Source organism: Anthonomus grandis, chromosome 10 (assembly GCF_022605725.1).
Source record: "Anthonomus grandis grandis chromosome 10, icAntGran1.3, whole genome shotgun sequence".
NCBI classification, from domain to species: domain Eukaryota; kingdom Metazoa; phylum Arthropoda; class Insecta; order Coleoptera; family Curculionidae; genus Anthonomus; species Anthonomus grandis.
This window is the reverse complement of record NC_065555.1, coordinates 11,174,163-11,199,124: the sequence shown is the minus strand read 5'-3', so window position 1 is coordinate 11,199,124 and position 24,962 is coordinate 11,174,163. Positions and strand designations below refer to the sequence as shown.

Here is a 24,962-nt window from a genome sequence, read left to right as displayed (position 1 = left end):
GTCCTGTTCGTCCAATCCATCTGTTACGAAAAGTTGCGTCAAGAAATTATTACTAATATGCATGTAATGACAACTTATATGACAATTATAATCACAAATACATGACAAACCGCTATCAGGTAAATTTAAAATTAAAAACTGTTCGAAAATTATAAGGTCTACTTACTTTCTAAGAAATCACATAAAATTTTTTTATGTTGTCATAGTTTCTCCTTGAGACACCATGTAACCAAAATTTTGATTGCAAAGACGCATTGAATCAAATGAACAATAAATTATTAAACATTAGTTGCAATAAATTTAAAATATTTTTTTATGTTTCTTTAGTCGGTAACGTCATATTTGACAAACAATTGACTTAAGGCAGAAAGTTTGCTAGACCAAAAATATTTACAATATATCATAGAATTGTAAAACGTCATAATATATAAGGTCTTTTATTAAAAAAATTAATATTGACGAATAAAAAAAATTATTATAATTTTTACATGAGGCACAATACTCGATGGTTGACGTGTCTAAAAAATAAAAAGAAAAAAATACACGAATTTTAATTGAGTTTGTTCCTTTAATCGTGAATGTATAGATTATTTAACTCATTTCCTAGGTAAAAATTTAGTAAGTCAAAATTCTACCTTAAATAATGTATCAGTGTCTTCTCCCTTTTAAGATCTAGCTGTTCAAAAAGTTCCAACTTACAATATTATAAAATTCATTCGATCTAGATCTCACCAAGTTAAATATTAAATCCCATATATTATTATAGAATATTTGTAGCATTTTTACCGTTCGTTTAGAGGTGAATTAAAACACTTGATGCGCAAAAACAGTAAACTGATTTATTACACATGCACACACTATAACGTTATAGAAACATTTATTTACCTACATCTTGTATTTTTTCCTACTTTTTTTCGATTTTGTCGTGCCAATATTTCGCCTTAAACTGTCGTCCTAACAGCAAGGGCTCCTTACATTTTAGCTAGACCATTTTTCTGCAAGATTCGTTAACCTAATACGTGTCTCCAGAGATGTCGCGAGGTGTGCCCGCTGCTCGCGCTACCGAGATGTAGCAAACTATGAAACAGAGATAAGACGTGTAGAAGGGCAAGAACGCCCGAGCAACTCCACTATATCCCATACCATAAATAAATTAATTAAGGTGTGGATCCTGAAGAACTCCTGAGATGGCTAAATAGGGGTTATAGCCTATTATAAATATAAATATAAAAATATAAAAGGGGGATATAAACCGCCCTATTTCAACTTGTTGTTCATAATTGGTTAGGTAAGAATCAATCTAGGACATGAAAAGATCATAGATCCCTAAGTTAGACAGACGAGAGACGAGAATGAATGAAGTATCAACTGAACGTCATATCATGCCACCTTCTTCATCTCAATACATTAAGAAGGGCCAACTCAGCACATCAGATTTTAAAATCTCCCGAATAGACTATTGGTTATCCAACGTCTTTGCGTTTTAAACACTAAGTATTTAGAAACGATGATGTTCTGTGGAATACTGACCATTTCACTTTAAACGGGTTTGACAAAGAATTACTTACTAAGTCCACAAGAGAAACAAAACAAGAGAAAAATCAGTATTTCCGTTATGTGACGTATAATAATTCGAAAAACAACAAATGTCAAATACACGTCTGGCCAACGAAGGTCTTGGGTGCGGAACTCAATGCATTAATTTTCCATAAAAAGTCTGAGTCATAATTTGAAAAGAGAACATGGCGTTTCTCCTATAGTCCTCTCAACTAACCACAGTTCGAGCCAAATTAAATGTAGAGATGGCCGTGTAGGAGACGACGTGCAGTACATAACATCTCTACTCTTTGCGGCAAGCAAATGTAAAATCGGTGAAGCATTTTTCTTTCTTAATGCTTTTCCGATTAATTTTTCTTCTATGTTGATGCATGAGTATTTTGGCACTTAAGAACAAATGTGCCAGGCGTGTATATTAATTAACTGAATGGACCAAGGTTTGCATGTCAAGAAATTATCTATCGTATATATCCATCTTTGTCCACTCATTTTAAAAGGTAGAAACGAGTGAACTGCATTTATTGGAAATTCTTGACGTATCTATATGTAGAAAAGAACCCTACTACTCTATAATTTATTAGTATAAATTAAATCTGAAAATAATATTTATATGATTGCAGCATCGGAAATTCAATAAAAACGATAGAACTTCGGTCAGGTTAGAGAAAATACTCGCGGGTTTCCGTCCAAACGATGTAGCATCAGGCGTCATCCGACGGGCTAACTAGATAACATTTCTCGAAGATCAAGAGTAAACTACTCATAGTACTATAAGAATGATAAAACGCATAGAAGAATATATATGAGGGTTATCACTTTTGCAAATATTAAAAAGTATTGATTGATACACTTGGTTTTTTTGCCAGTGCAATCGCGCTGAACCAACAACTGCAATGATGAAGATGATGACGATTGATTATCAATGATATTACATTAAAAAATTCAATTTGTTGAGTTTTTAAATGTTTAATTATAGAGTTCCCGAAGGTATGATTGGATACATTACTCATTATAGTTTGTAGCAAGTGGATTTCAGATATGCGATGTGTATACGTCCATGAGAAGGCATAGCTGAGCAAATCTTGCTAAAATTTAAAGTCTAAAAATATATACTTTTACGTCCAGATATCTAAAATACCATAAAATAAGACTTAAGGTAACTAATTATAAGTTTATTTCTTAAAAAATCTAAAATTCATCAATATCACTCTCTATAACTTCATCAGTATTGATTTCTGTTTCACAGACCAGGCATTTTCCTCCCATGTCTTTCCAGCATTCTTTGCAGTAAACAAAAAAACACCACTCATTTGGGCACTCTATAAATTCACTCAGTTTTCTTGGTTCAGGTTCTTCACAAAGCTAAATTTAAGAAAAAGTATATTTATCGATTATACAAAATATTGAAAGTTCTCATAATTAAAGTTTTTTTGATGATACTAGAGGTAAGAATTTTACAAAATAGTTGAAAAATTGGATCCAAGCAGTTGCTCTTATCACAACTCATGTCCAACCTCTTCTGTCAGACAAACCTTAGATCTTTAAATAAATAGTCGTCAATCTCTCAAAATTTCATATCAAATGACGCAAACTCAAGTCAATTGTCATATTTGTCAAATCTGACTCATAGCTTCTCTTCTTATTGGTCGCTTTGAATTCTGAACTTAACATTTTGCCAAGCTCTTAACTTAAAACTCTATTAAGGACCTACTGCGTCTCTAAAACCCATTCCTAGACTAGACTATCGCTGCTAGCGAACTGATGGTTAGCTGAAACTATTGACGTCAGTAACTACGACGTAGGATACGTCGTAGGAGAAGCAGACTACCGTGTACCGTGTTTGTAATAAAGAAGACCTAACCCTACTATATAACGGGGTTAGCTAAAAATTATGGAAAAAGAACCCCTCCCTCAATATACATATACTAGGACGAAGACACAGAAAGCGGTTTGAAACTCTTCCTGAGGAAATTTAGATGACACGTGGAGAGAGTTGATTTGGATCGCCTCTCTAATCCAAAATTTTGTCAATTGTAGCAATTGTCCAACTGGACATATCACATCTCTTCTTATTGGTCTCAATTTTCTCCAATTTTGGCCTGGCTGTATACATAGCTCAGCGTAAGCGTTGAACGTCCTGAGATTCTAGGGTTCATGCGTGTGCTATTTCAAGTATATTGAGTTACATTCATTAAGGTCGTCGTTCACAGTTCCCGGTTTAATAAAATATTGTATTGTATTGACAACGCTGCAAATATCAGCTATCCTTCACCATTCAGGAATCATCGCAGTGGCGCAAGCGGGCACACCGCACGACATCTGTGGAGACGTCTCTGAAGGTTGGCGAATCTTCCGGTACTATGGTCTGGCCAGTATATAAGGAGGCCGCGCCACTGGAAGTTCGGTTTAAGTCGGAATATTAGTGCGACTGTTAACTCAGACAAAAATAGTAAATACATACAGTGAAAATAAACATTTATAGTAGCCTTAGGTGATCCTGTTTAGTGTGTATGTGTAAAATAAATCACTTGACTATTTTACATCGAGTGTTTTAAATCACACCTAACGGGTAAAAATGGTACAATAAGCTTTATAAGCCAAGTAAAAGGTGGCTTTTGGTCAGTCCATAATTTGGCATTTAATATTTACCTCTTTAAAACAAAGGGTTAGCCTTGGAAATTTGCATTGACATTTAACAGTCAGCACTATCAAATTGATCCAAGACTTCGCTTCTTATTGGTTACAAAAAATATCCTTTTTATAAACTGAAGAACTTTTTATTGGATAAAAAATTATAAGATTTAATAATGCTCTCTTTGTGACAGTAGACTAAATGTGGGTTTCCTGCTAGGGGTAATCGGGTTTTTGAGTATTTGGCGAATGCTTCTATTCATCGCAAGAAGGTCACGTGGTTGGGGGAAAAAACCCAATATCCAATAACCAGAAGTTCATTCACTTACCATCATGAAAATGTTTAGTCTGGAAAGAACAAGAACTTATTGTGAACTTATCAATCGATTGAATTGCCGAAAAGTGTTGAAGACAGCCAAAGAGGCACCTCTCTAAATCCAGCTTCCAAGGGCATTGCCACTCGCCAAGATTCGTTTCTGGAGCACATTATCCTTGCAAGAGAAGTCAAGGAGCTTAAATGCTGCCCTTGAGAGACAAGTTAGACTTGCCTCTAATAATTGGATTAATAATTTAATTTCGGAAATTTTAATAAATCTGTGAAAATTAAAAACGCTACAGCGTTTTTTTGCGTTCGTTAGGTATGAATTAAAACAATCGAAAAATAGTCAAGTAATTTATTTGCACACTTCACTACGAAAAGACGATCACTCACGACTACTAAATATTTATTTACAATTATTCAAATTTCGCGCCAATATTCCGAACTTTACTTCACTGAAGTGACATCTGACGATGATGCGGCTCCTTATATACTCGGCAGAATGCTGTTCCGGACGGTTCTCGCCAAACTTCAAGAAGTGGTGCGGCTGTGCCATTTACCCGTCTTGAATGACGAAGAATCAGCTGGTGTCTTGTTATTTAAAATATTGTTACACTACGAAGGCTTTAAAGCGTTACGTATATATAACAGTGTGTCCTACATCGTATCCGCTGAGTTTCTTCAGGAAGAATTTCATACCATTTTCTGTGCCCTTATTTCTAGTATACATTACTGACCGAGTAGTTCTTTTTTAATAGTTTTCACTTACGGCGTGTTTAATAACTTTCTCTATATAGTGGTCTGCTTCTTCTATGATGCATCCGGCCTCATCGGCTAGGGCTGGGTAAGAGTCTGTGAACGGGTTTTGTAGGATAGAAAAGGACAGGGGGTGTGGAATGGATGAAGTAAAGGTGACGCGGAAGCAATTACAATCCGGGCTTACATTTATATTTAGACTTACCAGACATTTTTTTCTTGCGCATTTAAAAATTTTTAACCAACTGAACCTCTTAGGAAACTTTAAAATAAGAATTTGACATATGTTATAGCTTTCTTCTAGGCGTCTTTCTCTCGCCTTTCTTTCAAGGGTCTTTTTCATATGACTAAAAAAATAGCGTTTTTAGGGCTTAAATAATCTACAGCATTCACATACAGAAAAAGAGCCTTTCTTCTCTTCAACGTTTCATTATACAGAAATAAAACTCGTTGTTTTTCTCGTTTTCTAAAATAGTAGGAGCATATCAATCGTCTCAATCGTTGAGTGTAGGCTTGAATCCACATCATCGACCAAATCGCAAAGTACACTCCATATATTTTAAAGATGTAGGCAGCTGCCAGTTTTTGGGGTTTAGGTAGACATTGTTCGTTAGAACGTTCGATTTTTATTCGTTTTTTTACGTTAAAACCTTTTACTAGAGAACGTAAAAGAGCTGCAATCATACCTGTGCCTAGGGGTTTATTAGAAAATCCAAATAGTTCCATTTCATTTTAAAATACTTACCTTTGATTTGAAGTAAGAGATCATGCTTTCCTGTAGTCAAATAGTCAATTTTAGCATGTCTTCTTATCAAATCCAGCGCTTCGTAGAAGAGTCTATCCAACAAAATGAAAGTGCTGGCAGTTATCATTTCCAGTACCAAAATAAAAGTCTCTCTCAAAATGCTCTCTCTTTCTGTTTTCAAAGGCTTAAGGGTCTTAGGATCCACAATTAGGAGCCTCTCCATTTTTTTTAAAGGTAATAGTGTTGGTTTGTCTTGTTGTTTTCTTCGAGCGTCTATCTTACGAAAGTATCTTTAAGGAATATGATGGATGTTGATGCATCTTTACGGTTCAACATCTTTACGATTTCAACTAGATATACTTACTTTGTTAAATAAATATTGTCAAATTCAATATCTTTTAAATATTTTTCCTCGTAGTCCTGACAGCTAAGTATAATTTTAAGAAAAATAAATGCCAAGATTCGCTTTATTATATTAAAAATGCTCTCAAATATCTCCTTTTTGCCCTTTACTTTATTCAAAATCGCTACAGCAGTATCTCTGGCATCTCTTACGTCTCTTAGTTGCTTCACTTTTCCTGCAAAAGATACAACTTTAAGAACAACGATATTTCCGGGAATTAAGTTTCTAAAAGGTCATTCATTACCTAATTTGTACTGCAGCTTTACATCCTTAAAATTTTGAGACAATGAGGACCTAGATTCTTTTAAATATGCATACCCTTCTCCAAAACCAGCATCGATATGTTTTGAAGGATCACACCTAAATTCAAAAAAAAAATCAGTAATTCCTATTAAAAATAAATAGCAATTAGCACAAAAACGGGTAAGAAAAACGGATTCGTAAGTCCCTTGAACTGAAAAGCTCAAATAGTCCCTTTAAGATCAACTTTAACGTCAACACTAAGAAGGAAATTATGGACAGAGGTGAATTTTGCTTAGAAAATGCATCTAGCTCACATATAAGTCAGATATAAGTCAGATTGGCCAAAAAAATTGACTTCATCAGTCAAGAATAAAATAACTACAGCCAGACCAAGTTGTAGAGAACATTTAGCCTAATATTATTTCTATTGAAAACTAAGGATAAACGATAGGTATATAAGTAGGTTATAATTTTGATAACTATTGCACGGAAATAAAAAATAAATCTACGATGATTGTAGTACACGAGTAAATTAGGCTGAGTAAAAAATTAATGTTTACTTCTCGGAATACTGGACATTGCAATAAATTAGCAACATCTAGATTGCAAGATATAAATGTATAAAAGTTTAGTATACACATCTGGCTAATACGAGTTCTGAGTGCAAAAATTAGTAAACCAACTTGCAATTACAAATCTCAAGTCACAAAAAGAAGAATAGCGTTTATCCTAGTTCCCTTCTATTAACTAGAGTTCGACACATATTAAACTTAGAAAAGGACAAGACGTGCAGTGTATTACATTTTTCGTTGCAGCGGTAAACGCAAGTGGCGAAACTGGAAAGCATTTTCGATCTCTTTTTACTTAAAGGCTTTGCCTATGATTTATGATCAAAGCACGTCTAACGTTTGAGAGAAAATTATATAAGAATTACGAAAATGTGCACTCCACCGGTACAGCTCGAATGGGGCAAAAGATAATATGATATAAATTATTGGAGATGGCAGTTCAGTTAAATGGTTCACTTCAGATTTGTTTACTAAGATACACACATAGAATGTTTACCAATTTATCTATATGATGTTACTGACATCTTTAAACACCTTAATAAAGAAAACTTTTACACTCTGTAACACTTGGACTAACCTGCTACTACCTCCTAAAGCTTCAGCTATATTACATACGAAATCAAGTTTCATCGGCCAGCAAAGTAGCCAACCAGCAACCCAAGTTACCGTATCATAACATTTATTATAACCAGTTTCAAACATCGTTCTGCATCTTTCAGCTGCTCTTTCAAATTGCCCCATACAACGCGTTTCAACTTTCTTGAGATATTTCTTTTCGTATCTTTCGCCTTCAATGCGTTCACCTTAAAATTATTCCTTGCTTTCAAGGACTAATATCTATTTTCAGTATAGTACGTACCATTTGTCTTGTTATCGTTAATTGACGTTTTTGTAGTGGTTAACTCGTCTAAATAATCATTTTCTTCTTTAATTTTCTTCATGGCCTTTTCGTCCTCAATCTCACCAGTTACTGGGGCAGACACATCCTTAATTGACCTTAATGAATATGAAATTAACATTTTAGTACTTTTTTGTTAAATAGTTTACCTTATAGTATCTTTAACTTCATTGACCTCAGTTTTCATACCAAAAATTGCGTCGGTAAAAGGTTTAAACATCAAAGTAAATCTTGTTTTGGTCATGTTAAATGTTAGGGAAGCTGTGCAAGCAAACACTCTTACCTTCAAATTACAATTTTATTTAAGCTACAAAGAAATAAAAAGATTTTCCTTGCTTACAACTTCTTTTCCATTATTGGACAAATTTTCTAAAGGTCCGGAAATAATAAAAGTTATAACCAAAGCTTTTAAGACACTTCTTCCAACTCGACCTCCAAAAGCTGGGAATGTAAGAAGAGTAATGCACCGTATTTGTGCAGATGAAGATATACCAGCACTGCAATAGTTAGTATTATTTAAAATAAATATTATTCAACGGTTTAACATACCCAAGCATAAAACATAATGTAATGGACATCCAAAATGCTATATCTTCACTAAATCCCAACTCAGATAAAATAAAACGATAAAATATAATTCCTAAAATAAATCCATAAAAAAAACCACAAACTTTCTTAAGAGGCACATACTGGTCAGGTTTTGAAAAAAACAACTGCTTAAAAGGAGTTAAATTTTGTAGTTTCGCTTCTAGGTCTAATTTATGTTTAGACATTTTTGGACTAGATTGTCAACCTCTAATAATATACAGAGGTTCTGAACAAAATGGAGCCACGTTACGTAGTCATTGAAATCAGAAATTTATCAAGAGACCAGAATTGTAAGGATCTAGCAGAAATTGAGAAATTGAAGATTAATACTGGATTTTCCATAAGGACCTTTCTAGTAGCTAACCAACAAGTATCCGATTTAAAAAGAATGAGCATAGAAGATGATTCTCTACATGGATTAGTCAATTGATCTTAAAAGATTTCCAATAGAACGAAATTTATTATAACCGCTGTTCTCTTGGACTTAGCTTTTAAGCATCTATTATCTATCTATACAGCAGTTAATGCATCAGTTCTTAATTGGTGGAAGTCAGCTTTGAATATTCTTGTACAACTGGCTGATTGTAACAGATCTTGTACAAATGAATTGAAAACAGATTGTAAGAGTTAGTTCCCTTTGCAGTGTCAGTGGTTATTTTGCATCTATTCTTTTCAATCTTTTCTTCCATAATATTGGTTAATAGCTTCAATATTGTCACTTTATCCGAATGGCTGGTGATATGAAGATTTATAAATCTATTACTACAGCTAATTCTAGCAGTGAGGTATAGGTGGATATCAATAGGTTTTACAAGTGGTGTAGTCTTAATAACCTAGCAAGGATTAAAAGAGGCATTTGGAGATGGTTTATTATTATTAGCAAGTTTATAATTATTTGTAGCTTGATAGCGTCATCAGTAGATTTTCTTCAAGAAATCTGAGTGCTTCTTAGTATTTTTTAATCATTCATTAATTCGATAATGTATTTGAAAAATATTAATAAAGAAGTAATTGCAATAATATAATTGCAAATGGTTATTTGAGATAATTCATTTTGTAATAGTTTAATATTTTAACGGTTGTTTCTTCTTTTTATGTATAAGCCTGTGGTACTCATTCGTAATATCATAGAACCTATTTTATTACAAATAGGTTCTATGATAAAATTCACAAAGTTCAAATTCTAAATATCGAAACCGAAATAAGTATATAAAAAAAGTCGACATCAAAGATTTTCCATATCTGTACAGCTGAACACCTACAAATAGGCCTCGAAAGTCGAAATATTAGTCCGGTGAGGATTTTTACAGACAGATTACTATATTTAATAAACCTAAGAAAAAATTATTTGTGTTGTTTTAAATTGGTTTTTGAGATAGGTTTAGTGGTGTATCTTTAAAAATTGATATTTGTAAATATTGCTACCTACAGGTTAACTATACAGCAGATAAAAATTCTGATCCATCGGGACTATTTCACATAGAACAAAGAAAATATATAAGTGATTTATGTCAGAAGACGCTGGTCGTCAATATGAACCAGTGGGTTTTGGTATAATATGATTTTTTGTTAGCTAGTGAATTTAATGTAAATCGAATTACAAGGAGCTTTAATTTCCTATAGTCACCGTTTCAGCAGTAGAATCTGAAACGTTTGTTTGAGCTAAAAAAATTTTCGATTATCGATTTTGCTTTATCATATCTACCTCAGATTCGACCATGAGAAATCTAATAAATATTGTTGTTTTTGGAAGCGCTTGGTAAAAATAAGGACATTTGCGTGCTTTATGTTATTTGTCCGTCTTACTAACCTTTTTGCTTACTTGTCAGCTCAATAAATTAATAATATGTATAGACATATGTGTGTACATTTAATATTCCTAGCAACGGATAATATGTAGTTTTAGCATGCATTTTTAAAATAATATGCGCTAAGTCGATAATTTTTTTAATTAAGCATAAATATTGGTATTATGGAGATCAGTTTAAGCTAGACTAAGAACTAAAGATAAAAGTATAGTGGAGTCACGAGCTGAAAATAATCCCGTTCGTTCAGAACCAGCATTCGGCATAGATTATAAACTGAAAGATAACAAGAAAAGAATCCACATTGTACTGAGAGATTAAATAAGAAGAAACACTAAAAGCCCCAATTTTAGATAACATTAACATTAACTTGGTGGAAGATAATTCAATTTATTTTTAGTATCTCACTACTAGTAAAATTTATTAAATCCGCTTCTTTCTGCCATCTGTTCCAGATGTCCATAATTGATACAATTATGAGATAAATAAATCTTAAAGGCATATTCTTTATATACGAGATATGTACATAGAAAAATGACGTAGCTTAATAGCACTTCAATGGTCCTAAAAAATTAATATTTTTTTGATGTTATAAGTAAAGAGAATCTTTGCGTTGGCAATAATGAGAAAACCAGCCTCAAAAAACTGAGAAAACGAGTGCTTTCTGGATAGTATTTCAAGTAAAATATTAATTACTGTTTCTGTTTTTTTAGAAAATATGCTCACTTTAGTTAATCTTTTTGGCCGAATTATGAGTTCCTAATATAAAAATGTTTTTTATTTGTTAACTTTTAGTCTTTTTACTAGTTTCACGTTTTCTAAAATATAACCATATCGTTTGTTCATTTTCGTACACTTCGAAAATTGTCAATAAAATCGCCCTTTTTATACACCTCATTGGATTACGTGACCATGTATTTACTATATATGGGCCTCATTACAAACATGATTATTCCCTAATGACCCACTGACGGTGTTTTAGAAAGACCGCGAGTAAAAAAGCATGGATGCCATCAAAATGTCTTTTTGTATTTTTATTTTAATTTATATTTTTTACAATGAAGCATCTTGTCAAACGACGCAAAACATTAACGTGAGTAAGTAAAAAATTTCCAACACTAATAATTGAAAAGTCCATAATTATCATTCTGTTTCAGTTTTTGCAAACGAAGAAAGCAATACTGTCGCCGATAAGGCAGTCAATATCGTCTTAAATTATATTAAAAAAACTTCTAAGCTGGGACTAAGTGTGGATTTAAAACGTGTGGTGGGCAATAGAACAGATGCTCCAAATGTGTTAGATTCACGTAAGTACATAAAGCGCCTTGACAGACGCCTAATTCAAACGTTGTGCAAGTATTCATGTAAAATGCTTAATCGAGGTTCGTCCTCTCTTGGCGAATATGTTTGCAAGCATTGATAGCGAGCTAACGAATGGAGCGCATGCAAGGTAATATTCATTTTGTTTATTTCAATTTAACTGAAAAGCCTCCAAATGTGCAAACAATGGTATTTTTCTTTAAGAACTTTCGGTTGAACTTTTTTTTTTAAATTTAGGCGTGGTTTATATGAACTTAGGTTTTGGCGCACTCTTGTTTAAAGAAAATTAAATTCAAATGGGTGTTTTATGATAGGTATTAAATGAACTATGGAATTTTTTTTGTTACATGGGTTGCAAAACAAAATGGCGGCATGTTAAAATTAATATTCCTGGAATAGTTAAACGCAGCAATTTTGTTTTGGATAGCATTACAGTAGTACATGGTGTGTTCTAGAATCCTTCAGTTCTATGCGACATTTTGAAATAGTTCAGTCAACAAAAATAACTTATACATAGGCCATGTATAAAAGTTGAAAGAAAATAAACCTCTGTATTGATGTTTTCATGACTTATTTAAGAACAACGTAGCATGTTGTATGGAGGCTATTGTATTATTCGACAATTTGTTCCATATAAGTTGAATAAAACGTTGATAGGATTATTGATATATATGTATTGCTCCGACGTTAGCTACTTTTACCTAAGATATGGTCCTTGTCAGCTGTGGATGTTGGGTTGTAGTCGCACTATAACGTCACGTGCATAGTGGTTAGGCCATGATTATATTTATTGATTAGCATTTAATAGGTGACAATATGGGTTGGACTAACAACGAAAGTACGCGAAGGGCATGTCTAAATAGCGGTTTTCAAAACTCTGTTTAGGTAACTGCTAACCTTGAGGCGATTTCAGTTTCATGGACGCCAGTTATCAATATTTCGTTTTTGAACTATATCGAACGTTAAATTATATCCAAATGTTCCATGAACAAATTGTAATAAAACCACTTATTACTCTAAGGCAGATGCAAAAATGCGGCAAAACGCTAATTGATTTCTGTGACCTCGAAAACGTATGTTTCCACAATACGCTTAAACGTAATAAAATAATAAAACAATAAATAAAATAGTACCTAAATAAAATGCGAATACAGTGAAACATAAGCGCCTGGTCTATGCGTACGTATACGGAATAATATAATTCTGCCACAAACATGAGATGGCGTGCAAAAATGCGGGATGCTCTGGTACCTAAACTGTATGGTACATTTCGCGTATGGGTTAGAGTAATATGTTATAAAAATAAGTATATAATGAATAAAAATAGTCCGCTATTTGCTTTGTCAGTTTTAAGAATCGTGTAAAGAAAATTCTAGTTTATCTCTTCTTATTATGTTTCTGTTATGTAAGAAGAAATTAAAAATATATGGCCTTCTAATTCATAAAATAAAATATTACCTAATTACTGGATTTATATATGATTTTAGTATGTTCAACATATCAAAAGATGTTAGATGATAACACACCGCCACATCTGGTGCTCGATACTACAAAAGCAGGACTTGCTTCTGAAACTGTCAAGTCCTTCAGTTCTGCTTTGGGAATTCCAACAGGTTAGTAAAAAAATATAATTATTATTTTCTCGACCCACTAGTTAGTTTAAGGTTATTTAAGGCACTTAGTTAAGGAAAGGCCATTGCCTTACCTTAACTAAGCCGTGTGCAAAATTAGAAAATATATTCTGATATGTACAAACATAAAACAGTGTTTGATTACCTTGTGTATATCAAAGACTAGGGTCATTTTTAAATGTTTGTTAAATAATAACCCGGAATTTTTTGCAAATTAATTGCATACATTTGATTACTGAAGTTCTGACGACAGTCTTTGTAAAAAAACTTGAAGTTAGAAAAATTATCATTTACTTTAAAAACCCCTTTCAAGAAGCTCTCGAAGGACAACAATAGGACATAAAAGTAAATTATGCATATGTCACAGTCATGATAGCAAATAATATGACTGACCTCCAAAGGCTCCTCCACATAGTTGGAATGTACGGCCGACTTATGAAAAATTAACATAAAAAACACGAAATTCCTAGTAATAACCCGCAAATTTAATAAGTTTTTTAGATTGCGAAACTCCCATACGATAGTGAAGACTAAGAACGAGTTATAAAGTTTAACTATCCGGGTACTTAGTTATGGGAATGCTGGTCTTCGAGTAGCTCATTAATGAGATTCATAAAAAGTTTGTAAAAGATTAACTCTGACTTTGACCTCAATGTCAGAATAAGATTCACAGAATGTTACGTGTGGTCCATACTGTTGTATGATATGGAAGGCTGGGCAATGAAGGATAGCACAATTAATAGGCCGGAAAGTATTTGAAATGTAGATCCATCAAAGAAAAAAGTCCCATGTTCAGGTGATTGGAGGAGAACGCGAATTGCTTGGCACGAAAAAACATAGGAAAACAGCGTACCTAATATTACTAGAAGGAAAAATAAAGGGAAAGCTTAGGAAGAAAGAGGATGTCGTGGCTCCGAAATATATCCAATATTTGAGACAGGAATAGGAACACAGGAGAATTCTATCATATCACCAGTGATAGGGAAATATGGTCAGAAGTGATCTCAAATATCCAATAATGCATAGCAGCGCAATATGAAGAAGATTATAGTCTCTAGATCGAAATATGTAATCGCTAAAGTTAATACATGATAGTATTAATATATTAGATCTAACTGTATTATGAATATCTTAAATAAATAATATATTGAGTGTCTTAATAAGAAAAAATCCTACGGATCACTGACTTAAAACTAAGAATTATGAAGAATTATCTTTTCCCAGTTAAGTTACGATAACAGAGAAGCTCTGAGCACAAGATAAAAGTACAGGATCTCCAAGGCAAGAAAATACAGTCAAATATTAGTTACATACCGATTAGTTACCGATACATTAAGAACATTGACTATTGATATATTGCTCACCAAATTTAATTCAGATTAAAAATAACTAGAAATGAAGATCTCCATACCTACTTTAATGTGTCTACGGTTTGAAATGTGTATACAGCACGTTGACACGTAAAAAGCGAAACTTTTAATAGGAAAAAATATTTTAATAGAAAAAATGAACTCACATCTTTACAACTTTAGTGATATGTTGGTAGCATACGTTTAGGTGCATCAGAAGATATTATTACTATTAAAGATATCCACCCCTTTTATGATACATCACGGGCTATTGATGAAATGCAAATAGAGCACACCAACGATTATCATGGTGATATAAGAACAAAATTCATTAAAATTGTCAAGAATGTCTTATATGTGCAATGACAAAATTAATTGGTGGTTAATGATGCTAAATAATGATAATAATATATAATAAAGCAGAGATAAATAGCTAATAATCCTTTGCCTAGATCTATTTATCTCTATTTTTTTTAAACTTTGTTCTGAGAAGTGATTACTGAAGAAGCACCTCTATAGATTTTTAATAAATCCATTTATAATGCTAAACAATTTGGATTTATTAAAATCAACTATTCGTGATTGCGAAAAAGCTATAGATTCACAAAGCCACAAATCTGCACAATTAATAGATAAGAGAAAGAACACCTTGTGAGATCTGTATTTTATGATATCTTCAAGACCTTTGACTGTATTGGCTGGCATTACTATTAATTAATTAATTGTGTTACAAGCTTAAGCTCTCTATGCAGTAAGAGGTAATATAGAGATTAATATTGGAGCTATTAGTGTTATTGGTTTAGATTAACAACATAGGTACCAACCAGCTGCTTTTTCCTGATTTCTTTGAAACCCTATATACAACAGAAAAGAAAAAAACTTATGGTACAAAACAAGGCATGTTGCAACAAAAACTTGTTTGTAAATGAGTGGTTTACCGCAAACCAGCTTAACTTATATCTGGACAATACAGAAAATATCATGTTTAGCTTAAGATATACTAAAGGTAATTAATGTAATACCTCACTTCACTGAATTACAAAATAAATTCGGAAACTCTCATTTAATCAGTTTATCATTTTATACTAAACTGATTTGTAATTCTGTCTAATTTTTAGTTAGTGCATCTTATGGCCAGGTCGGAGATTTAAGGCAATGGCGCAACTTGCAGCCTAATGAGGAAGAGTACCTCATACAAATATCGCCGCCTGGTGACATAATTCCAGAAGTCGTGAGAACTCTCGTTCTTAATCAAAATATTACGAATGCAGCAATTTTGTTCGATGACTCTTTTGGTAAGTTCTATTAATTAGTACCAATTCAGAATAAATAAATGGATAATAACTGCAGATTACAGATATTTGCATTTGTGTTTGAAGTCTATTTGGTATCTATTGTGGTAAATGTTTCAAATTTTTAAAGTAACATCTGTACTTTGTGAGGGAGCTAACGGGTCTTAATATGTCAGTTTTTGTATTTATGGAGAAGCAGATTGTGAACCAGTTTAGAATTTCTAGTATTAGTTGTAAGTCCTTTTTTCGGTGAAGGTTCAGTATCAGTTCAGTATCTGTAAAGGCCTGCTTTTGCTCCATTACTTCCAAAGAGCTATTGTTTTTCTTTATTCGTTGCCTATGTGCAATTTTTCCTGCAGTGTCAGTTAGATGAAGAATATGATTAATTCTTCCGTGCTTTTTAAGTAAAAAGCCAGAAAGATATGTCTACGTGTGTCGTTCATAGACTAATACATTAACTTACTTAATAGATTTTGCAACAACACGCCCAGAAGTTTCAATTCTTGCAAACCTTAAGTTTATCCAACATAGTGGATCTAACCTAATTCTAAAATTCATAGGACTTACTACTATAACTACCAATTAGTTTAATACTCGCAGATGCGAAAGTTCAACAAAAACACGAATCGATTTCTGTAACCTCAACAAAGTGGTCTCAGGCTCAGACAAAACCCGCATGGATGCCAATTATTCTGCATGGAAAAAGTGGCTGCACAGAAATGACCTAATTAACTATACACGTAACGAATAAAATAATAAATAGCAGATTAATAATTCTAAGCACTAGTGTGCAGTCTATGCAAACGTAGAAGGAATAAAATATGGGATACTCTGGTACCTAATGGTAATGTGGATGCTACTGAGAATCTAAATATATATTGAGTCAAGGATTTCGGATCTGGGTTAGAGTAAATTCTGCTGTGTACTCTACATTACATTTTATTTTTAGTGATGGACCATAAATACAAGGCACTTCTTCAAAATGTGGCTACTCGACACCTCATCGATGAAATCAATTCAGACCTAAGTAAAGTGCCAGACCAGCTAGAAGACTTGGTAAAACTGGACTTGAAGAATTTCTTTGTCTTGGGAAGTTTAGAAACAATCAAAAATGTTTTGGAAGCCGCTGAAAAGAAAAACCTTTTTAACAGAATGTATGCCTGGCATGTCATAACTATGGTACCACTTAAAATTAACGTGAACAGTAGCTCACATCGTAAATTTTTGTTTAATTTGCAGGATCCTGGGGATTTAAAAGCCTCTGTAAAAAACTGCACCATATTGTTTGCAAAACCTAGTGTCAACACGATATATCAAGACCGATTACGCAATATTGAGACTACTTTTCAACTCTCGAGTGTCACTCCCGAAATTGAGGCAGCATTTTATTTCGATTTAGCTCTCAAAGCATTTTTATCTGTCAAGTAAGTAAAGTTTTTTTTTAGAGGTATAGAACTCCATCTTCTCCATCTCAATCTTAGATATCATGAGGAAAGTTAATAAAATTATATTCTCTACACGTAATTCGATAAGCGACGGAAGAAACCCTCAATTTCCAAATGTCTTTTAATGTGCCTTTCTTGTTGATGCGACCATTCAATGAACAAGAAAGAACTTTATGGCTGTACAAGATTTTCTGGTGAACACTCTCTGGTGAGATCAAAAGCAGTCCTTTTCGAAGAGTTGGATCTTGTAAAACATTCCCAAAAACTAGATGACGCAAATCCCCAATGAGTTTCCTGGATATGGACTCTGGAACAGCCATCCTCAAGATTACGAAATAAGTTTTAGTGCGGACTGTACAATAGCTAGGATGTAGTACGACGTACCACAAATTATATTAATTGAATTAATTGGTCTGATGGGTGATTATGGAATAAAATGGACGGATTCATTTAACATGTTTTCCCTGTTTATTTCAGGAGTCTATAGCTACGATGAAATGGTACTTCACAAAATTATTCATAATTTAAGTGATCGCTGTCAAATAAAAATCGTTCTACCAACATTATCAGTTCTATACCTCTAAAAAATACCAGTTATCCTATAACGCCATATCATTGAGCAATACGTATGATTGTAGAGAAATGTTACAAGACGGCGCATGGAAAAAAAACAATGTTACCAATTATATTACTTGTGACGACTACGAACCAAAGAATAGCCCTAAAAGATTCAATTTGAATCTCAGATCATACCTCCAAAAGGTTGTTAATTTATATCTAAAGGAATAATTCTTTTTAAGAACACCTCTTACTGTTTAGGACTCATCCGAACCACCAACTTATGGCCCTTTCTATATAACAACGAATGGTATGAGCTACATGGAGTTCTCTTTATTATTGTCAGCAGTATACATCAGATCTGGAGCCTCTGATAAATCTATTCAACTTGGAGTTTGGCAAGCTGGATTTGATAATAACTTAACACTTCATAATCCCAGGGAAATGAAGAACTATACTGCTGATATCGTTCACAAGATAGTAACCGTAGTGGTAAGTTCATCTCTCTCAATTGTTTCAAGAATGGAATAAAAGCAACATATTTTCAGCAAAAACCGTTTATCTATAGAGATGAGACAGCCCCCAAGGGTTTTAAGGGATACTGTATAGATTTGATCGATGAAATTGCCAATATTTTGCACTTTGATTATGAAATTGAGGCAGTTGCAGATGGTATGTTCGGCAATATGGATGAGCAAGGCAATTGGAATGGGATTATTAAGGTAAATATTATTTATCCTATAGGTTTTATATTGCCTGTAAGAATAAAATTTCTTTAGGATTTAATTGACAAAAAAGCAGACATAGGCTTGGGATCACTGTCCGTAATGGCAGAACGTGAAAATGTAATTGATTTCACAGTTCCATATTATGACTTAGTAGGAATAACCATATTAATGAAATTGCCCGAGACTCCGACTTCTTTGTTTAAATTTTTGACTGTGTTGGAAAATGAAGTGTGGCTTTGTATATTAGCTGCCTATTTCTTTACCAGGTTAGTAATATAGTGAACCTTTGTATTATCAGTTTGGAAAAAATCAAATAATTTTAGCTTTCTTATGTGGGTCTTTGATCGTTGGTCGCCATACAGCTATCAAAATAACAGAGAAAAATATAAAGACGACGAAGAAAAAAGAGAGTTTAATCTTAAAGAATGTCTTTGGTTTTGCATGACATCACTCACTCCTCAAGGAGGAGGCGAAGCTCCAAAAAACCTTTCAGGTCAAAATACTACTATTAACTAATATGAAATAAGAAAAATATATATATTATACATATTATATTAATATACACTGAGTAACTTAAAGTTAATTATAAAATAAAATAAAGAAAACTTTTTCAAGAACATAATATCGGAGATAAAACCAGGAGTACGGTCCTCGCATAAGAGTGCATAACAAACCAGTCAGCTTTTCGTGGATAAGCCGCGTCTATAGGTTTAACCCACGCAATGGCGGTAACTTAAAATCCGCCCAACAGGGCCGTAGTAAGATTTTTGTTTGCCGATTTAATTTGTTTTTTACACGTATTTAATTAATATTTTCACAAGAAAACTACTGTCATAAATAATGACTCAACTTTTAAGTAACCCTTTAAAAATATGTAAATGTATAAAACTATGTATATATAAATTTAAATTTGTAATTTCAGGACGTCTGGTAGCGGCTACATGGTGGCTCTTCGGATTTATTATAATCGCTTCTTACACAGCCAATTTAGCGGCTTTTTTGACAGTATCAAGGCTAGACACACCTATAGAGTCTCTTGACGATCTGTCCAAGCAATACAAAATACAGTATGCTCCTGTTAATGGTAGTTCCACCATGACTTACTTTCAGAGGATGGCGGATATTGAGGCCAGATTTTATGAGTAAGTATTTTAAAATGTCTTGAATTATATTATAAATCAATTTATATAGGATTTGGAAGGATATGAGTTTAAACGATAGCCTAAGCGATGTTGAAAGGTCTAAGCTTGCCGTCTGGGATTATCCAGTCTCAGATAAATACACAAAGATGTGGCAGGCTATGAAGGAAGCAGGATTGCCCCCAGATTTAGATTCAGCTATTGAGAGAGTTAGAAAGTCAAAGTCCTCCTCTGAAGGTAATTGAATCTACGTTTATTAAAGTATGTTATATATGGTATTTACAGGTTTCGCTTACTTGGGTGATGCAACTGATATAAAATATCTGGAAATGACCAACTGTGATTTTACGATAGTGGGAGAGGAGTTTTCAAGGAAGCCTTATGCCATCGCTGTTCAGCAAGGTTCTCCGTTAAAAGATCAGTTTAATACTGCGTAAGTAATATGGAATTAAACTTATGTAAGCTTGAAAACGACATACAAGACCATAAGTAATAATTCGAAAAGATCTGGAACTAAATAACTTAAAATATGAAAATTAATCGTCATAGGTTAGTGGCTGGAGGAAGATCTGCTAGATCTGGATCTTCGTGCATTTGATGAATCTGTCGAAGTTTAACAATGGGTCGAGGAGCTTAAGTTGCCCCTTCCCTACTTTTGTCAGTTTGTACTTTGATGTGGAGACCTCAAATAAGGAGACAATCGAAAGTAACTCTGAGATTCGACCTTACTTGACCAAGAAAGGGGTCTGTCATTTTCCTGCCGAGGAAGGTTTCGAGAAGTTTTTTCATCGTTTTGTGAAAGGGATGCTTCGTTGATTTGGATTCAGTTGTGGCCTCCATTGATTCATCCAGGCTTGAAGTCAGTTGAGGTGGCACTAGATACTGAGGCTCTTAATGCAATGTTTTCAATGCAATTTCTCCCGAAAGCAATGCTAAGGATGATTAGTGGCAATCTTCCGAGAAGTTGAACCTGCGGCGGTTGGAAAAGTAAAAGAGGAGTTGTGTTACATCAATCTTTTTATATCGAAACTTATAATTATCAATCTTTATAAAAACTTACTTGGTGGTCATAAGAACTAGTGTTAACTTACAACAGAAGACTAGCTAAGTTATCGACGGTAAAGGAAGTTAAAGCAACTGTCGTGTTGCATGAATCTTTTTATAACAAAGCTTTTGGTAGGAGGGGAAGGATTGCGGTGCCTATGGTTAGTTCTGGCATAAGAACTGCTGCTGAACTTATATCGGAATATTCACAATTGTAGGACGATCGATTTAAGCGTTTCTGGTTTAGGTATATTATTTTTGTTAAAAATAGTGCGGAGAAGTTACATAATATATACATATATAGTAGTATATATATAGTACATGATATTTAAATAGATTCTGCGCATTAAAATTAGTATTTGGTTAATAGATTATTACTCTACGAACTAAATTAGCTCACTTTCTGATCAATTTATGGATTTTTACCCGGTTGTGCAAAGGGATAATGAGATATAATTGTTCACCATAATTAATTACGGTTTTCTTAGTTTTTGGGGTTGCCTAAATGCCTATGCCAAATCCGAGGTCTATTAACTTGTCCTCGAATATCCGTTTCATTTGAAGGTTCATGGTCATTGAAATTGAGAGATATAAAGAGTTCTATAAAAATTGGTGTATGGCAGAAAGGGTTAGTCCGTTTAAGGCAAAATGGTCTTATTCGGATGGTTTTTCGGAAGAATGTGAACTTTTCTTCTGTATGGAGTAATCTTTAGTTGATTATCGATGTCATAGACCTCACATTCTTTACCATTAAGGTGCTTTTGTATTAATAATAATACCTTTTCTAAGCACTAAAAAAAATTAAATAAAATAACAGCAGGGTTAAAGCATAAAAGAAGCAATTATAGGATTTGAATGTCTAGCTGACAATAATTTTCACAATAATTTAGTGTAGTTTTAATAGAATATTTCCTTCATTAAATATCTTTACCTTTAACCCTGCTACTAACTATAATAATATAATATATATTTTTAATGTTTGTGAGCATGTTTTGTGTACTGTGTTTTATATGTGCCTTTGTGTTGTATATTTGTATTTGTGTAAGTATTAAAAAGAATTTGTTCTGAGCAATTCATTTAATAATACGTTTTCTTTTAGAATCCTGCAACTGTTAAATCGTCGTGAACTTGAGCGCCTTAAAGAAACATGGTGGAACAAGAATCCTGAGAAGCAGAAGTGCGAGAAGGCCGAAGATCAGTCGGATGGAATAAGCATTCAAAATATTGGCGGTGTTTTTATTGTTATTTTCGTGGGCATAGGGCTGGCATGTATAACTTTAGCCTTTGAATACTGGTGGTACAAGTATAGGAAGAATACTAAAATTACCAATGTGGCCGAGGCTGGATATAAAAAAACAAAAAGCTTTGAGAGGAATACTGATAAAACACTTAAAAATAATAAGGGCGAGTTCGGTTTAAAAGTTAGTAAATTATATCCCAAGACAAAGTATTAAATCTGATATAGCAGGGAAGGCTTCTAAGACAAGTCTAAGTAAGGAGTTTATTAATTATATAATGAACATTTGACGTTTTTGTGATAAATAAGTCGTGTATAACACAAACATGTCTTTTTTTTTAATATACGGAGGTCTTATAGATTTTTATTTACTGAAGTAAATTTGAAGTCACATTTTCATAAAAATGCCAAAGGCTTTTATTAAAACTTATGTTCTATTATTGTGTATGCTATATTATGTTGATCAAATACGGTATTCCTTCTTCGTGACTGCTTGACGCTACATCTTTTAAAGTAATGAGCAAGAGAAAATTGTAATAGTATAATTGTTAATCTTTTTTATCAAATAAATAAATTTGTTAATATTAATTTATAAAAGCAGTCAAAAATTAAGTGTTCACACTATTTAGTTTTGTAATAGATATTGCAAAAAAAAAAGGTTGGCATCCGCTAAAGCAAGCAACACTTTCTCGAAACATGTTTGGCTTAATTCCTTGATTTTGATGACAGCGCTTACTCATTTACGTCGCATTAGGGGACACCATATATACATGAATCAAAGAAAAATATTTTCTCATTATCTAGTATAGACATATATTATTAACCAGGCAAATAATGCTCATAGATATGTGTGTATTAAATATTAGTTAGGTGAATTAATAAGAAATCTTTGCCTTGGTACTAACAATTACGAAATAAATGCTATCAAAGTTTATATTCTACATTGCAAACGCACAATACTAAAATATAAATTTTAAAAGCAAATCATGATTTACTAGGATTATATAAAACTAGTACTGTTAGTAGGTACCTTAATAAAATCGTTATATTAAAATAAATTACCATTCGAACCATTGTGTCATTTCAGTAATTAATTTTTCCTACCAATAATTATGCCAGATTATAGGTGTGTATAATAAAACCATTTCCTATTGCAAATTTAACGTTACATCGATTTTTTTAATACTTTTTAGTACTTGATACTAATATAAATGAGTATTGAATTTTCGAATGTAAACAACTGCAAGGGAATCCTTATTTAAAAATGGAAGTAATGCATTAAAAACTCCAAATTAAACACTCAATTTTTCAAATCATACCAAATATTTTACAGTAGACATAATAAATGAAAAAAAAAAATAAGAAGAGGTAAAAAAGAAAAGCTGACATATCCAATCAAAAGCAAATATAGATCTAATTGATATGCTATTTGAATGCCTTACCCGTGTCATGAAAAACTAAGAACTAAAGGAAATATGGGTCTTTTATATTATTTTATCTTATTATGCTAAGATAATCATCATAAAATTGTGGTCATCATAGCATAAATTTGTTATAACTTTTATATGAACATACAGGCTGAATTTTACATTCTGTAATTTATTTTTTCTTAAATATGTTAAAATCAGTTTACAATTAAATTTATAAATTATATGTAGTATGTAAATGTATATATGTTTTAATTTCGAATCAGATTTTAAATTTTAAAACTTAATTTGAAGATGACATCTGTAATACAATTGATTTTTTCATTCGGAAGAAAGATCTACTGCTTGAAATTGGTACATGAATACTATCCAAGTATGTTTTTGATCTCACAAATGTTGTAAAGCAAAACATTAGTTTTTGTTTCAGAATCCTCATACTCCAATATACTCGACAACTAGAACGAATGAAAGAGTTTTGGTGGATATATAATCCAGAAAGCAATTCTTCGTGTTACAAAATCGACATGGACCAGCCGAATTTTCACAGTGTTGGCCTGGATAGTGTAGGGGGCGTGTTCATTGTAATTTTTTGCGGAATAGGACTCGCGATGTCGGTCTTATTTTTGGAATACGTTTGGATCGTCACTTGTAAGAAAATAGCTATGACTAAGAAAACAAATATTTTATAGAACGGTAACATATATAAGCGCCTTCTAAAAAATTTTCATTATTTGTGCATATATTCTTATTTATGCGTGTAATAAGAATCCACAAATTATTGTATATGAGAAAAGACAATAAAGTTTGAAAACAAAGCCGCTTTAATTTTTTAAAAAAATTAAAAAGTGTGGTGCTTACACTTTTCCAAAAAATTTCAAAAAGTCAGTTTCAAAATATATTTATATAGTTTTTATTTTTTGTTTAACAGAAGAGAAAACATGTATTTCAATCCCGAATATGTACACAAAAGGTTAGTGTATTACAGAGAAAATTGCGGTTGTATTGAACAAAACCATATACTAGACTTAAACTATTATACAGGGTGTTAATTAATAGAGTGCCGATAATTCAAGATATGGATCCTGGGTGATTTTAAGAAGATTAGTTTATATCAACATATGTGTTAAACCTCTTAATTTTGGAGCTGCAGGGTGTTAAAATTTTAAGAAAAAATGAGTTATAACATATTGTTTTTATTACTCTAATATTTAAATATTTTTATGAAATTTTGTACATACCTTTTGATCAAGGAACATTTTTTGACGTAAAAGATTAAAA

The 24,962-nt window shown here is 32.6% G+C and overlaps 2 protein-coding genes across 4 annotated transcripts; one reads left to right on the top strand and one right to left on the bottom strand.

Annotated features, from left to right (window-relative positions):
• Positions 1 to 2,714: 2,714 nt before the first annotated feature.
• On the bottom strand, positions 2,715 to 8,892 carry LOC126740987 (protein sneaky-like). 2 transcript variants are annotated; one of them, XM_050447209.1, is made up of 12 exons: positions 8,812 to 8,892; positions 8,671 to 8,761; positions 8,462 to 8,618; positions 8,271 to 8,404; positions 8,083 to 8,219; positions 7,801 to 8,026; positions 6,656 to 6,771; positions 6,373 to 6,586; positions 6,009 to 6,298; positions 5,661 to 5,955; positions 5,469 to 5,610; positions 2,715 to 2,919 (listed from the first exon to the last, which is right to left on the bottom strand). In XM_050447209.1, exons 2-12 carry the CDS (start codon positions 8,697 to 8,699, stop codon positions 2,746 to 2,748), a joined length of 1,914 nt encoding a protein of 637 aa, XP_050303166.1. In that variant the 5' UTR covers positions 8,700 to 8,761; positions 8,812 to 8,892; the 3' UTR covers positions 2,715 to 2,745. The 2 variants fall into 2 exon arrangements, with proteins under 2 accessions (XP_050303166.1, XP_050303167.1); XM_050447210.1 differs by lacking the exon at positions 2,715 to 2,919 and adding an exon at positions 4,849 to 5,359 and having other exon boundaries at positions 8,671 to 8,828.
• Positions 8,893 to 11,251: 2,359 nt separating this feature from the next.
• LOC126740984 (ionotropic receptor 25a) lies at positions 11,252 to 24,467 on the top strand. 2 transcript variants are annotated; one of them, XM_050447201.1, is made up of 15 exons: positions 11,252 to 11,611; positions 11,672 to 11,821; positions 13,322 to 13,447; positions 15,933 to 16,109; positions 17,056 to 17,285; positions 17,346 to 17,530; positions 18,190 to 18,313; positions 18,371 to 18,601; positions 18,658 to 18,831; positions 18,889 to 19,103; positions 19,161 to 19,330; positions 19,760 to 19,979; positions 20,029 to 20,213; positions 20,262 to 20,409; positions 24,112 to 24,467. In XM_050447201.1, the coding sequence occupies exons 1-15, from the start codon at positions 11,518 to 11,520 to the stop codon at positions 24,371 to 24,373; spliced, it is 2,691 nt and encodes an 896-aa protein (XP_050303158.1). In that variant the 5' UTR covers positions 11,252 to 11,517; the 3' UTR covers positions 24,374 to 24,467. The 2 variants fall into 2 exon arrangements, with proteins under 2 accessions (XP_050303158.1, XP_050303157.1); XM_050447200.1 differs by lacking the exon at positions 24,112 to 24,467 and adding an exon at positions 22,120 to 23,327.
• The last annotated feature ends 495 nt before the right edge of the window (positions 24,468 to 24,962 follow it).

Excerpts from the sequence above, each read along its gene's own strand:
- LOC126740987 (XM_050447209.1), bottom strand. The coding sequence starts at position 8,699 with ATGTCCATTACATTATGTTTTATGCTTGG. Across the intron at positions 6,299-6,372 it reads GACAATATTTATTTAACAAA|ATACTTTCGTAAGATAGACG; the intron begins GTAAGTATATCT and ends TATTCCTTAAAG. Across the intron at positions 2,920-5,468 it reads GCGCAAGAAAAAAATGTCTG|CTTTGTGAAGAACCTGAACC; the intron begins GTAAGTCTAAAT and ends TCTTAAATTTAG.
- LOC126740984 (XM_050447200.1), top strand. The coding sequence starts at position 11,518 with ATGGATGCCATCAAAATGTCTTTTTGTATTTTTATTTTAATTTATATT. Across the intron at positions 18,832-18,888 it reads ATTGGAATGGGATTATTAAG|GATTTAATTGACAAAAAAGC; the intron begins GTAAATATTATT and ends AAATTTCTTTAG. Across the intron at positions 19,104-19,160 it reads GCTGCCTATTTCTTTACCAG|CTTTCTTATGTGGGTCTTTG; the intron begins GTTAGTAATATA and ends AAATAATTTTAG.